General features: G+C 37.8%; 2 protein-coding genes across 4 annotated transcripts in view; one reads left to right on the top strand and one right to left on the bottom strand.

Annotated features, from left to right (window-relative positions):
- Positions 1–16,158, top strand: part of RB195_020004 (uncharacterized protein) — a gene marked incomplete at both ends in the record, with an annotated part of 23,024 nt that extends 6,866 nt beyond the window's left edge. For 2 of the 3 annotated variants that reach the window (XM_064188114.1, XM_064188113.1), the window contains 17 exons: positions 843–860; positions 955–1,013; positions 2,508–2,586; positions 2,870–2,992; positions 3,069–3,147; positions 11,602–11,729; positions 11,985–12,062; positions 12,739–12,805; positions 12,864–12,957; positions 13,336–13,443; positions 14,290–14,359; positions 14,900–15,030; positions 15,180–15,288; positions 15,344–15,496; positions 15,811–15,867; positions 15,929–15,957; positions 16,029–16,158. In XM_064188114.1, the coding sequence (XP_064043993.1) occupies positions 843–860; positions 955–1,013; positions 2,508–2,586; positions 2,870–2,992; positions 3,069–3,147; positions 11,602–11,729; positions 11,985–12,062; positions 12,739–12,805; positions 12,864–12,957; positions 13,336–13,443; positions 14,290–14,359; positions 14,900–15,030; positions 15,180–15,288; positions 15,344–15,496; positions 15,811–15,867; positions 15,929–15,957; positions 16,029–16,158 (1,512 nt within the window). The other variant, XM_064188112.1, reaches the window with a different exon arrangement.
- Positions 325–723, bottom strand: RB195_020005 (uncharacterized protein; the record flags this gene model as incomplete). The annotated part of the gene is made up of 1 exon (XM_064188115.1): positions 325–723. The coding sequence occupies one exon, from the start codon at positions 721–723 to the stop codon at positions 325–327; it is 399 nt and encodes a 132-aa protein (XP_064043996.1).

The raw sequence follows: 16,158 nt of genomic DNA, 5'->3' as shown, positions 1-16,158 counted from the left end.
GAATAAAATTAGCGAAATTTTTCTTGTGTGAATATTTATAATGTGGTAGGTGATTACCCCTTTTGTGAGGACCTTCTTTTTCCTCTTTTTCTTTTTCTTCTCCATTTCACAGCACTTTTGTAGAACGTATCCTTCCTTTGTTTTTCTTGAAATTTCCTAGAAAAGATTGGGGATGTAAAGATTTTGGGAGAGGCTGATGATTGCTAGAAGCACAGCGTAAGCGAGGTTATAGTCCATATCGAGTTTATAGTTTTTATTTAAATATGAGCATAAGATTTTTTGGAAGTAATTTTCCTTGGTGAAAGTGATGTTTGACTGTCAATTTCACATGAGTACTATCCTTTTTTGCAGAGCGTAGAGAGCAGTGAGCAGCTTTGCGCGAAGTTCGAGCGTTATTTGCGCGACCCTCCAACGTGCGTGTGCGTGTCGCTCTCCTGTCGCGCGGCGATCTCTAATCGCCGTCGCGGCGCACGTCAAGGCCTTATCAGGACGCGATCTGATAACGCTCTGCGTTTCCATGTATCGCACACATTCTCGCGATTCAATCGAGAACTCTCCGTCTCCGTCATTTCTTTTCCCTCGTTCGTGGATGTTTTGCGCTGCAGCGCCGAATCGCAACCGTTCTGATTGCAATTTTAGATATCTCCTCTCGAAGGCAACGAAATCCACAAATCCACGAAGAGATCTTGAGTTCTGCTGCAGTTTACTGCTCCTTGCTGGCATGTCCTCTGGGAGGTGACTGACTGACTATCGCGCAAGAAAAAGAACCACTGATTCGAGTGGAACGAGAGAAAAAAATCAGGGATTGGGCAAAGGTTGACAGCTGATCAAACACGCTGGAGCTTCTGAACGAGCTGCAGGTGCATATTAACGCAAAGAGCATGGCAGCGGGGTTAGGCTGTAGTGGCCAGACGTACCCCGAAGAAAGCACTAGACATTTTTTTCTGTTTGCAGATGAACGACTCGACCGATATGGTCAAACAAGCCACTACGAAGATCGAGCCAAACGATAGGTAAGTTAGAAATTTCGACGAATAAGGAAGAAATTGAAGGGGTGGGGGAGGGGGTTGAGCTAGTGTGAGTTTGTTCAGTTCATGCGAGGTGCCTGGATCAGCTTCCTATGTAAAATCGTTATATCTGCTCTTAAGTTGAGCTGGATACAATATTAATAAAATCTTTACTTCTTCAGAAAACGCGACTTTTTACACCATCGGACTATTCAAATCCAAGAACACATTTATAACAATAACTTTGATCTGATCAACAACAGCAATAACTGATCCAAACAGTTAGCAGTCGCTTCAGTTGGAGTAGATTGATAAGATTACAAAATTTCCACAATTTTCAGATTGAAATAGTCGAGAAGGAGAATTTGTATCACTAAAATTTTTATAAACCACTTAGTTCCAATTTTACCCTTATTTGCTCTACATAATTCCCGAAGATGACTAGGAAAAGCTTTTTAAATCACGAATGTCCTCTCGGTCATTCAAACAGTAAAGTTCAAACGTAACCTCCATTACTACAGTATGCGGGTCAACAAAAGTTTTGCACAGTTTAGAAAATGTAAACACAGATCATAGAATGAAAAGTTGATAGTGGAAATTTTAGAAGTTACTGAAGAATTGATTCCACTTTGTTCCCCTCTTGATTGGACTAAATTGGATACACGAGAAAGTAGACAGTAAAGGCGCTAAGGAGTCAAACGGAAAGAGAATGAAAACAAACAAATGCTACGCTTGATATTATGCGAAGAATTTCCTCGATAATTCCAAAAATCACTTAAACATTTGAAAATAAAGCTTTGAGAAACAAGGAAACATCTTAAAGTCCTTTTGAAGCAACTGAATCCAACCACAAATCACTTCCTTGACCGGGAACCATTAGATGATACAACAGTACGGCACAGACTACCGTTACAGGGGGCCCATCGGGGACCCCATTGGATAGGAGACAAGACCTGCCGTTCTCCTGTTATCTACATATACGGTAGACGAAACGATAAAATTTATGCGTAAATATGCTCTTGTTTGGGCTAGAAATCGAACTCATAATCGACCTGAATAGAAACACATCAACAATTACGTACGATCACATATCGATAGATCTTCTGTAGGTTTTTGGTTCACTGAAAAAAAGCTGAATTTCTCCTTTTGTGCACCAGATTAGCGTCAAGTAGTTGTTTTTTATACGTTAAGTGTTCTTGTCGGGTACATTTTTGAGAAAGAATCGTTTCCTACGAATACTAGATGTCAAAACTTAACCTTATGGCGCTAACTACAGCTGAAATAAGCGTTTCAGGACAAAATTGTTCACGTACGTATATTTATTTTTCTATTTTCGTTGGAGATAACAATATTCCATTAATAAGAAAGGTATCACTTGTATTACTGTAGTTGTTTCTCAGACACTCTTAGTATTAATTTCAGCGTTTATTAAAAAGTCAAGAAATAATATTGGAATGGTAAAATTGATAGCGTAGCAAGAGTTTTTTTTTCATTTTTCAGGCTTACTCCCACCTATGATTCGTTCAAGAAGGAAGCATGGCAAGGAGCTTCTCAGCTGAATGGAGGCCAGATGATTACTGTACGTTTTTTTTTCGATTTCACTCAATTACGGTAGCTTATTTTTTGGAAAAAGTGTTTAATGCCAATCCATGAAACAATTAGGCAGAATATGTTCGAAATGGCTGGAAATTGTTGAAAACTTTTGAAAATTCTCTGCATTATCACTTATAAACACATTTATTTCTAAAAAAAAAGTCATGTTGCAGTAGTATTCACACTAAGTACAATAACACTCGAAGATGTAGATGCGCCGCATACGGTACAACTACAGTACCTATTTAGCTTGAATATTACCGTTGCAGCTCTCTCCACCGGCTGGTGATCCTGCTGGTACACAGCCTGAACCTACCCAATCCTCCTCGAGTGCCGGTTCCGATTTGGCAGCCGGAGATGCCGAGGGGGTGTGGAGCGTAGACATTGATCAGGTGCTACTTATCACGATTACGATTACGGTTACCGGTTCGGTTAGTGCTCATCCTGAAATGAAACCACCTTTTCAAGGCGTTCCAAGAAGCCCTAGCCATCTACCCACCTTGTGGTCGGCGGAAAATTATCATCAGCGATGAGGGGAAAATGTACGGTAAGTGTAGTTAACATAGAATTTTTCTTCAGCCCTTCCTTTGCTGTGTCCTTCTACACTTTCTTCTACATTTTTTCCACCGTAATCTGCTATGCTCCCATAAGGACCATTAAAGCTGTAAGAATTTGATGCTAGTCCTCTGCTGGACTCTCTTCCTTTTCTGTTCTCTTTCTCTTTGTGTGTCGATCATTTTTGCCAGGTCGCAGCTGCTCTTTCCATCTGTCTGTGTGTGTGTGCTAATTCGCATGCCTTTGCTAGGCTACCGTGTGATGAATTGTCCATCGGCGACGAACACAATACCAGGGAGGGCAGGCGATCGCCTTCCCCTCATCGAATTGCCTTTATCCGGGACAAAAAAAGGGAAGCAGCGCTCTCAAGGTCATACGTCGATAGAGACGTCTTTTTCACCTATCAAAAACCACTCGGGAAAAGCATGGGAAGAATAAAAATCGCTTGAGGACGCTTTGGCTTTGCTTTTATTTTTTCTCCTTTACTAGGTTGGTGCAAAATTTCAGTGGTAATTGTTGTAAATTCGTATGGAAGTCAAATTTTGTGTGGACTTTCGAATGATTAACACGCAGATATTAATCAATACTATTTTCTTTATCATTATTTGCACCTTCTCCTAACACTTGGGTAGTTTCATTTTTATTGAACTGTTCTGAAAAATGTTAAACTCCGACGAGTCCTTCTAGATACGGAGCATCCCTCACGTCGAAATGGACCTCCTAGAAAAGACACAACCATATATTTTTTTTGTTTTTTTTTGAAATGTTTTTTTTGCTTCTTTATCAAACTCAAAAGAAGAATATGTTAAAGACGTTTCCCTTTCTGTCCACTCAAAATCCTAATCTGTGTATTTTGCTGACAAATAGCAGAACGCTCCCTTTCAATTCTACAGAATTCAAGGATTACTTGCAATCACAACAGTACAAATAACGAATGACCCTGATGACAAACGGTAAACACAGTCTTTGCTGTGTTTTGTTTTGATGGAGGATAAAAATCATGGGAACTTCATGAATCATATTAGTATTTCTACGAATAGTTCTTAAAACCGTTCTAACTTCATAAGTACAGTTTCCACCTGATATCAATCAAAATGTAGAAGTAAATGAAATGTAAATACATCTACACAAAAAAATTCAAGAAGGTAGCATTTTATTACCTAACTGTTACATAATTTACTCTATTTTCCAAGTTCGGAGTTTTAGTTCGTCCCAACACGATTAGTTAGCAAACTTCCAATCGCTTTTGTTCTGTCCTAACGGGAATACAGTACTCTAGTGTTAGTGTATGTACAAATTATCGAATAGTACGACAGATTATGGGTTTTTGGGAAGTTTTGCATCATCTGGATTTTATGTGATTGTATGACTATTGGCTGGACTGGTTTCCATACGATAAATTGCATATTACACGGATATACCCCTTAATGACAATATTGTTCTTATGGTGGAACTAAACGGTTCATCTTTCTTCCATGGTGCCGAGAAAAAAAGCTATTTGTGATTAGCGACCCTCTAAAAAGGGGGATTTTCTCAGTAAATTCGCTAAACGTACATATACCTTAAGGGGAAAATAGTCGAAAATTCCTTTCCTTCAAAAATTCTTCAAATCAAAAAGTTCAAAATTTTCAAAAAACAAATTCCTTCAAAATTTCTCTTCACTTATTACCTTCCCCGTTAGCGGACCTAGGAAATCATTTCTCACGCAAAGAAATTTTGGACTAACCTTAGTTTTTCTGAAAAAGTTTTTGGTTAGTTGTCTAGTTTTTAGTAGTGACTAGAAATTTTAGATTTAGTAGAAAAGTAATAGAGCTTACGATGAAGTGTTGCTACTGCGATTATCATCACATTCGGATTTCTGGACCTGTAATGTCTCTATGTTTTGAACATTCCCTGCCCTCGTGCACACATCTTGTACTTTTACTCAGCACTTCATCGATATAAATAGGTTGAGTGGGCTGAGTTTAAGCGCTTCCACATATTACATCAATATTGTGGATGCTGATGTGACATTTCTGCAGTCTGAAAAAAAAATCCGTAAAAAACTTATCGAACCATCTTGGTTCGGACGTTCTTTTTTTCCTGACGTTTTAACGTTGACATTTTTCGAAATGTCATAAGAGTTGACAAAACAATTGATTGATGGCGATGTGAGGTGTAAAGCGCACTGCCAGTCACAGGTGAGGAGGGACTTTTCAAAGACGCGAAAAGAATCGAACCGGAATTCGTTGTGTAGCTAATTAATCTTCATTAATCGTTAGCATGCTAATTAATCGCTATGAAAAGAGAAATTTATCTCCAGCTGTGGAACTGTGAACATCAGTTTTTACTAGTTAAATGTCATAAGAAAACTCGTCCTCTTGTCGTGCCTGTTCCACGTTTTTATCGTAATTAATGTGTTAAGATTACGATGTTGCAAGCAAAGGCTCCGGAAACTTTCGCAAAAAAGAACTAAAAGACAATAAAAAGAGTTTAAGGATAGGTTAATCCGATTTAAAGGCATTACCATGTATAAGTAACAATTTTCCATGATTCTATCCGGTAATATAGCATCGATCTTAAAGGACTATGAAAAATGTTTAAATATCCACGATCTGGTGAAGGTAGCATCCGATCAAGCCTTCGTGATTTTCGTCCTTCATTTCAGTACATTTGTGGACCTGAGACGAGATACTCCGTTAATTAGTTAGTTATGTACAAGGCTAAAAATAATCCTAAAAATTGTTCTAAATGTGTGCAATCACAGAAAAACTACGTTTACAGGAGAAAAAAAATCGTATAAAATTGTTTCATCGTTTCAATTCTAAAATCGTTTCAATTATGCATCAACAGCTCCTACAATAAAATAAATCAAGTGCAATCCGTAGTTGTTTTTTCTACGGACCAGGAAATTTGTTGACATTGCGAAATTTGATGCAGTTTTCGGTGCAAAATGGTTTTTCGCTTTTGTATGATTTACATTCTTTTCGGAATTCCCTAGTGATTTTGCTGTTCTCATAAATTTTTCGACGTACGTGGATGGTTCGTGCTTTTTTCGGATTTACGGTAAATTACAGAGTAAGGTATGTACTATAGTGTGATTTATGATTTCCCATTAAAACATTGACGACGAAGCGGTTTTTACATATTCACACATTTTACATATTAAAAAATATGCGTGAGACAACGGTTTTTTTTTGCGTGTGTCGTCCGAAAATGTCTCCAAACAAGATTATCATTTCATTAAATATTCTAATCATTCTGAATGTATTTTCATGATGCTGCCTTCCAACATCATCGCAAATTTTCCCACGCGGCAAAAAGAAACAACGTCGGACATTGTCATCAACGAGTTAAGCATGAAGAACTCAGAACTCTCTAAAAAAAATTCGATCATTTCTTCTACTCAGATTTTTTTCGGCGACTCCTTAGCTTGCCTAAAAATTGTTTTTTTCCTTGTTTTTTTTAACTGCTAGTATTTCCTGCTATAAAATGTATAATTAAAATATGTGCAGTTTTTGGTGCCCTTGAATTTTTTTTAGTCCGAAAATCCGCACTATTTACAATTGATCAGAGGTCATTGCTTTAATTCTGCACACAATGACGAAAACCTTGATCGGTAAAGGTTCTCCTTTCCTAGGCGACGCGGCAACTTAATAGAGGCTATCTACTCGTTCTTTACAAGGTTACACGGAAGTAAGTATGACCAACTCGTCCTTGGACCAAACGATAGAGTCTGCCGATGGAATTGTCGGTTTTTTTTTCACTCTCTGTCCACGAAATAGACTAATACCGTATACGTTAAACTAACAGTCGATGTTGATTTGGCTTGATTCTAGGACCCCTTGCATAGATAATAGAAGGTGGACCTTCCATGAAATCGGTCCTCCGCATTTTTGGAGCTTTTCAGTTCCCGACACAAAAAGGAAGGAAGTCAGGATCTTATCTTCATACTTACTGTAGAAATATTTAGTTCAGTTTCTTTTTTGAAATTAATTAAATTAAACCAGTTTTTGTACTTACTGTTACTGTAGAAATATTTAGTTCTGTTTTTTTTTTGAAATTAATTGAATTAAACCAGTTTTTGTGCGTTTCCTTAAAATTCCTTTTCTACTCGACTTTTTAACTTTTTTTTTGTCTCACGACAGTTAATGGACTGCTACATAAATTTTGCTTGAAAGCTAACAAAAAAGATGTGTTCAGAGACCTCAATGCCGTAAAAAAAGAGAGAATGAGGGTTCACGAATGTATTTGACGATGTCAACCATAAAACTTAAACATTTTGATGACTCATAATTTTTTCCATCCATAGTTTTGGCGACGTTGCTCCGAAGTTTCCTCCTATATGTGCACGTTTTTTGTTTTGAAACGAATACGCGTCTCTTTTGTTTGGAGAAACGTGGCACTATGCCCAGCTGTACGCTTATATTTACGCAGCCGTTTTATACAAAAACGCAGAGAATGGCGATGATTTGTTCGGAAACTTGCTCTAGTCTGGGAGGTATACGTTTTAAAAAATCGGGAAATAAAAACGTGTTGATTAAATGAAACAGTCTTCTTTTCTCCGAGCGGAAATATTCACTTTATAATTAACTGATGTCAGTAAACAATGAAGATTAGTTCATTCATAAAAGTTCTGCATTCTTAAAACCTTTAAGTGATAGGTGTAGCAGTTACACAGAGAGAAAGAATGGAGGAGAGAGAAGGAGAAGAAGAAGAGAGAGTCCTGTAGTTTTTCTCCATTTATTTGTCTCTGTATTTCTGTCCCGTTGAACCCCATATATTATGGAAAAAAACTGGAAGATGAGGTGAAAATACACAAGATTCTTATCCTAATTGTTTAAAGCATTCCAGCACAGGCGGTGATCCATTCAGGCTAAGCCTGACCCAAGACCAATGTTTTTGTGAAATTGTGAAATTCGTTTCTTTTTTTGGATTTAACTTTTTTCTTTTCGCCGGAGAAGAGTTTCGTTTTACCGTTGCGATCCCAAAGGATCCTTTGTTAGGGAAAGGATAGAATAAAACAAACGAGCAGATTATTAGTATCTTTGCTGTTTTCTGTTGTTTTTCAAAGTACACGGAATAATTAAATAAAATTATAGAAATACTGAATTTAAGAAAATAATTTCTTCTAAGGATCTTCTTCCAATAATATTCCATATGAAAAACTTTCCGTCTCTCTCTCATTCCGTAACGTCATCGGTCGTTCAAAAATCACAACTTTCTGATTCAGGAAGCTTTACGCAACGCAGCACTACATAGTAGTGTATATTTACACAAGTGTTCAACTACCGTATAGTGGCGGCTGCCCGCTGAGTCTAGTCAAGTGTGTGTGTGTGTGTTGTTTCGTCTCATCTGCGTTGATGCGTTATGCCTTTGATCAGCGCTGTACGCAAGGATTAAGCCCGAACAACATCCTAAGTTTATAACCGTACCGTAATCCACCCTTGACCAAGCGCTTTGGCCGCGAACAACATAGCGAAACAAAGGCACTCGGAGACGCTAGGGATCTTATGGTCATGTATGGAAGAAATGAAGAAACTCTCGAAATTAACTCACAAAAATTATTCTACCTTCTTTTTTTACTGGAATTCCTGGGAAATCTTGGATTTACCGTATATTTACATCCGAAACGTCATAGCTTTCCATGTTTACAACCGCAATTAAGGTTTATTTTTGCGAATAGGACTCCACTTTAGGTGTGTTTTCACGGAAATAGTGGTCCTGAGATGTGTTCGCAGCGCTGACCACTGCAGAATTTTCCAGAAATTTTGAAGAAAATCTTGATATGAATGCAGCATGAATGCAATTATTATTTCATGCTTCTCTTACTAATTCGATTTTTCTATACAACACTGTACTCTATGAATACAAAAAGCATTATTTATTAGCTCCGTCCGTTTCCCATGTTGATTCTGGGAAAATGCTTCTATTCGAGATTTGAAAGGAATTTATAATTTCCTCAATCAATCAATGAACGTTTCAGGGGAAGTGGAAATTTTTGCAAAAAAAAAATTCGTTCAGCTCATAGGCCAGCAGACAAAACGCACAAGGATCACAGAGTAATGTGCTCTTCGAAGAATAAACAAAAATATTGATGATTACTCTCCAAGGGGAATTTTTGGTCTTTTTTAAATTTTTTGAATTCTCCTTTTAATTTTTAGCACTTTTTATGCAGAGGCACCATATATAATTCCCCTTTCATAATAGAATTCTCCTTTTTGATGAGATTTAAATCTTCTTAAAGGAAATTAGTTAAGAGAATAGTTTTCAAATTTAATTTAAAGAGCGATATTAATTAATAATAGGAATGATCTTCTTAATAGCGAATTTAAAGATCTTTGTTCTATCTGCTTAGAGTTTGCTTTGTTCGGAGAGTTAGTGGGTCAACTGTGAGCTGATGTTAGTTGATATTCTACTCCACATCATGTAGTTTTCACCTGGAGAAAACCTGGAGGATTTTCGCTCCAGGATTAGATATTGACAGTAAATAAGACCGCCTGTACGTGTTGCACGAAGCGGATCGTATACGACGACTTGTTTACATGCTGCGTAGTGCGCAGTTTGGCGTCGACCCGCCGCAGATGCGCAACGTAGTTGGATTAGGAACGCGGCGGCTGATCACGTACAACTACGAGCAAACATAATGACACAGTTGGAGAGGACAAAAGCCGACCGGGTGACCAACGCTGTTGAGTGGAGCAGAGAACATCAGCGTGATTGAGACGAGCACGGGGGAGCTGTTATGCACCCTTGGAGAGAATCCATCTGTTTCGAGGATGTTTGAGGACACCACGGGAATTCCACTCCCACGCTTTTCGGCAATGAAAAGGCCTTGACAGAATCGAATGGGGTAGTAGATCCTTTCCATCTCAACCGACCATTATCAACAAGAAATTCCACGAAAAATTTACTCTAAATTAGATTTGTTTATAAAATTTTAGGTCGGACGCCTCCAAAATAATAATAAATTATAAATTATAAGAAGCAATAAAAGAGAAAAGAAAAGAAACCTGTAAGAAGTCCTTGAAAAAGCTTTGCTGGATAGTTGTAATCGGACAATACTTTTAATAATTATTAGAATTTAGAAACAAAAAGAAAAAAGTCCATATTCGGATTTGCAAAAAAAAGAACAGTTGACTAAGGACTGCAAAAATTGCCAACAGAAATCATGATAAATAAATAAATAAAACCATCCCCTTAAGAAATCGTAGAGTAGAAAAAAAAGAACACCTTAATAATAGTATTTTTGAATGAGAGAGAGAACATTTTTGTTGGAAGAAGAACGAAAAATTCATTTTTAAGATATTTTTCTTTTTTTTATGTCTGGAGTACTTCGGTTTTCATTCTTCATTCTTTCCTCAGGGCGGTTATTGCCATTTTTCGGGTGTTGTTATAAAATTAGCTTTTTGCTTGTGACTGAATTTTTTTAATATCCTGTTTGGTAATAATGCTCTCTGATACTCTTCATTATAAAATAATACATAATATAAAAATTAATTATAAAAATTATAAATTATAGAAATTAAAATTATAATACAAAAATATAAAGATTCCCTTAAAGCGGACAATATTAATCATACAGGATAGTAAAAGAATTCAATAAAGTTAGATAATCAGATAAGGATAGTAAAAAAATCCATTCTATTCGAGTTGGCATATGTTGACACTCGTATCGTTTTTTTTCCAGGAACATAACGTTTTTTGATGCGTACATAATGTTCCTATTCGATTCAGTAATCACCTGCAGCTAGTTGACCGTGCAAAGATCGATCATGCGATCAAATCCGTGATTGTTCGTGCGCATGTCAAATAAGGGTTGCTGCTGAACACTTGCGTTGAGGTCAACTACGATCGTAATTGACAGCGAACGCCTAACGGTAATTGCATGATGATGGATCATACGGATAACCAACAGATGGACGATGATGATCCTCTAGCGGATTTTTTCCCCCGTCAACTCTCAATGACTCTCAATGACTTTGGCATGATTCGGATGACGGATCAGTACGACGAGGGCTACATTCATCGTTTTGTATGTCATATGGCGCACTTATCGGTGAAAATTAGGGATGTGAGGATTATCGCCAGGATTCGAAGAGGGACCTTTTTGTCCAGAAACGGGTGGCTTGAGGATTATCTTACTATAGATTTAAGGCGGTTTGGAGTATCTGGAAATGTGGCTTCATGCCTCCGTGATCAGAATAGTTAGGCCTTTCGAAGCAGATTTGCTGTGTCGAGGAGGGCATTTTACAAAGTACATATTTATCTGTAATAGGCAAAACATCCTTTTTTCTTTGAAGTAAAGAAAATTTCTAAGTTTTTTTAAAAGAATCTTCTATTTCCAGGAAATATTGCTACTCATTGTTTTCCAACTGTTTTCATTTTCATATCTTTCCTTCTTTTCTCATCCTCTACAACCAGCTTACCAGAAAATCCCTAAATTGAAACCCCTCAAATGTTCCAGGACGAAATGAGCTTATCGCTCGATATATCAAACTTCGATGCGGAAAGACGCGAACACGAAAACAGGTCTCATCGCATATTCAGGTGTTAGCACGAAAGAAGCTTCGAGATGAGCAAGCCAAGAAAAAGGTACAGTTTGTGATTTTTGACAATAACAGAACTGGTTCCCCGGGAGAAAAATCCACGCCATTATTCTCTTGTGAGATTTGGACGCATAGAGTTGGGAAATTATTTCGTAAATCACTAAAGAAATTCCCGAGACGAAAACTATGCAGAAATTGCAGGTGAAAATGCTCAGAAGCGCCTGATTTTCGTTTCATATAACTAAAAATCGTCACTTATAAGTTGAGAAGTTGAAAAACTTCACAGCCACTCTCTTTTCAGGCTGAATGTCCAGTTCAAACCCCGGCACCTGCTGCAGCACCTCCTCCAAGAGTCCCGCATACTCCACAATTTCCAACGGTAAATTTAAATTTACCTTTTCTTTGAATTTTCAGTTGTTGATTTTACGTTTTTTTGAAGGGGACGACCATGCATCAACTTTGTATGACAACTTAAAATTCACACGCTTTTTTGCCTAAGAAGAAATTATTACTTCTCTAGAAACTTATTTGTTTGTCCTATGCTTGTAAGAATAATAAGAAGCGGAAATTTTAGAAGAATGAAATGTTTTGATTCATTTAAAAGAGCTTTCATTTTAATTAATGAAGATTGAGCTTGCTATGAATAAAATAAATAAAATAACTGAAAGAATTCTGGAAACAAACTTCATTTCTTTGAGGTATCATTTAAAAAAAAATTTAGAAATATGTAGCTGAAATAGAAATATAAGGTTTGTGCAGCGCGCATTGGCAGGAAGTTCCGCAGGGTCTTTATGGTCAACGGTTCCCTCCATCCAGGGCTAGCCAGGCACTTCTTTTTTGGATAAAATAAATTGGAATTGAATTTCATCTCTGAGAATTGATACATCGGAAGGATCCACAACTATGGATCGTGTTCGCAAGCTGCAAGCGATTCTGTATTGAAGTCAATTCGGATTGATTAACAGCATCTTTTTTGTCCTTTTTCCGGCTGTTGTGAAAGCAATACCGTAACCAACCGGAAGCACGACGATCCCAATAAGCAAACATCCTTTCAGCTACCAAACCTGCCACAAGCTCCACATCTCACCGATGCCAAAGAACATCTAGCTCAACAACTACTGGGTATGAAGCTTTCTCTTTATTTGAATTTACTTAATCGATACTAATCAATACATTTCAGGTAAAGCTTCGCTGCTTCCTGCCACTATGTATCAGACGTTATGGTCACAACCTTTCCCATCAGCACATTTTGCGCCGGATGTCAAACCTTTTGCGTGAGTTTCATATCCGAGGATTTAGTTTCTGGATTAAAGTAGTCCTCGGGCTTGCGTAGTTTTCTGGGTTCATTTTGCGGCTTTCCTATGTTTCCCATTGTTCGTTCATGGTCTCCTATGCGTCCAGGCGTGAAATGAATAACAAAAGGCGCTAGGACAGAGATCTGTTCGTGCCGCAAACATCGAACTAATCCCTTAAGAAAGTACCGAAGGTCTTAGAGTGGGTACAGATGCTGGCTCAGATCCCCCGAATACCTCAATCTCTACTTCTTCATGGAATAGTAGATAATCCTTGCAAAGAATTCTCGATCCCCAACCAAGAACAATTCGTTCTCAGTGTTGTTGAGTTGGAGAAAACCAGTTCTACTTGAGTTTCAGCATGGCACCAGACTTCACTTTACCGTTTGCCGCTGCGGTAGTGCCTGCTACATTGAAGAAGACGGACGGTATCGCTTCATCCAAGTTGCGACTAACTGGATTCCAAGCGTATGTTCTTCTTAATCTCATGCTAAATTGTTACCGAAGACTATGGGGGGGGGGGGGGGAGAAGGGAAATTCTGCCTATTTTTTTCTGTCATTATTTGCTTGCAATTTACATAAGTTTTTTTTTCTTTGAAAAGAAATAGCAGCGAAAATAGTGTAGTCGTTAGTCAAAGTTTTTCTCTTTTTCTTTTTACTACTTTCACTTATCCATCGATCATCTTACTGTTGCCTCATCGATGCGAATCGCTGTCCACATCGAAAAAAGTGGTCGTCTGTCCGCTTTTCTTTCATCGATTTTATTCTCTCCGTGTAAAACACAAATGGCGCATTCTTGCAAAATAGTCATTCGCTTTTGTCAATTTTCTACTTGGTTGTTTCGTACTTCAACCGAAGTGGAACAAATGTCTAGAATGACGAGGAAAAAGTACACATCGAGAATTTTACCTAAGTGTCCGCCAACTGACAGAAAACATTACACCTGAGGAATAAAACAAATAAATGTCCCTCCTAACAAAATAAATGTCTAAATCCCTAAATAAATGTCCTCCTCTCCCTTCTAACATAATAGTTTTTAAATTGATTTTCTTGAGCTGTAGCCAAGATTGGTATTGATCGTCTTCATTAAACAAATCTCAACAAACAGCTCAAGAAAATCAATTAAAAACTACGTTTCAACATGCCGAGATTCAAAGACAGTCGAACATGGGCAATACTAATATTTCTTTCCGAGAAAAGTAGAGATAAGTCGTTGCTAGTAATGTTATATTTGCTTTTTATTAATATACATAGCACTTCAAACAGTTGGTTATGGGCTGTTAGGTCTCCTGCACTATTTCTTGGATGTTTCAGGTACTTGGAGTCACCTCATGGATCGCGAGTTGATATCGTGAGCATTCCACGAGACGTTGTTGAGACCGAGGTAAATAAATTGTGTAGTTAGAAAAATTTCTTAGTTAAACTGAACAAGAAAAATATGCTTTTCTGCAACGGTAGAGAATACAGAGAAATCTTCCTTCTAGTTTCCTTAGAAATTTCTTAGTCTGATGTCTTAATCATTATGATTTTCCAAAAATACTCTGCACCAAAATTTCTTTAAGAAACGTGGATGCGCCTTCGCCATGCAGTGAAATGGGATTTCTCTGCTTTGAATAAATGGATAAACGGTTTTTTTAACATCCGAAAAAGTTCATCAATACTCAGCTGCTTATTTTTTTCGTGTTCCAGTAATTTTAGACAGATCTTTTCTTACATTTTCATTTTTTGTGGCAAAATACCTCTGACAGTCAAGCGGTACAAAAACCTATTCAAATTTTCCTAATAGGACAGCAGATCCGTCACATTGCTACGCCTTGCGCCCTGTTCAACCGAATAAAATTTTTCACTAAATTTTCTGCTCGGAAACTTGCACGATAATCATCTACTCTTAATTTGAACATGTACGTGTAAAGCTAATTTTCAGACACTAAAACTGGACACAGTTATCGAGAAGTATCCGAAGCTGCTGACCGAGTTATTCGAACGGGGACCTTCTGATGCATTTTTCTTGGCCAAATGCTGGGCGAACGTCTCCTTCGACTCCTCTGATACAGAGTAAGTTCATGCATCATGAAAAAATTGGCTCAAGGAATTACTCAGCAAACTCCACAAATTTGTGTGTGTGCCCTGATCCAATCATTATTTTCCATTGAATCTAAAATGTTCCAGTAATTGGTGCTTGTTCCTAAAGAACTGCTTTTGAGGAACAGTCTCTACGCAGTAGACTCCTACTACAATTCCCAACAAAAATTCGACATCAGCGTCTCGACGAAAGTGTGCTCGTTCGGGAATCAGGTCGTGGAGAAAGTAGAGGTTAGTGGAAATTTTTCACTACCACATAATTTAGAAAGTTTCTATTTTTGTGCAGGTGTATTCGCCGGATGAAGAAAATGGCCATTACTCGTTTCGTCTTGAAAAATCCCCCATCTGTGAGTACATGGTGAAATTCATCTCAGAGCTGAAAAAATTGGAATCCAGGGACTACATGAATAACGTGCTCGAGAACTTCACTGTCTTACAGGTGAGTCAAATCGACTAATCAATAATCGATCTTTACTACTGTGTAGTAAAAACGATGGTGAGGCTTCTCATCGTATTCTTGATCGTAGCTGGCCACATCCGTGTGATCACGCACTACCAGTGTTTCTCACGATGCTAGAAGACATCTTACAAAATATTGCTTAAAAATCGATACCTTCAACCCGGATGTAAAGGATTAGCATTTCTCTAGTCAAAACAACAATTTCCAGTCAATTTCCGATTCTCGTTTTCACTAAGCAAAATTTTTATTTAAATAAACATGTGTAAACGTAAACATGTGTTGAACATTTTCAGGTGGTCACCAACCAAGCCACAGGCGAAACTCTGATGGTGATCGGCTTCGTGTTCGAGGTGAACGATTTACCGGAAGCGAATTGTTCTATTTTTCGACTAGTCGCCTGATCCGATAAAGCAGCTGATATTCACCGCCGCTGGAAATATGTACATTTTTTCCTCTGCCTAGAATTGTAATTTATCGATTTTTTTCCTCTCGCCCTCTGATACAATCCTAGGGATCCATCCACTCAAGCAATGCCAAATACGATTCAGACCAACACTCAGAACCATTCCATTTCTCTTCTCGTCAATCAATATCTATTCATTTCATGTGGAGGTGCATACTTATCTGTGTGCATTTTGTAA

Source organism: Necator americanus, chromosome II, assembly GCF_031761385.1.
Source record: "Necator americanus strain Aroian chromosome II, whole genome shotgun sequence".
In the NCBI taxonomy this organism is placed as follows: domain Eukaryota; kingdom Metazoa; phylum Nematoda; class Chromadorea; order Rhabditida; family Ancylostomatidae; genus Necator; species Necator americanus.
This window is presented reverse-complemented; position numbering and strand designations above follow the sequence as displayed.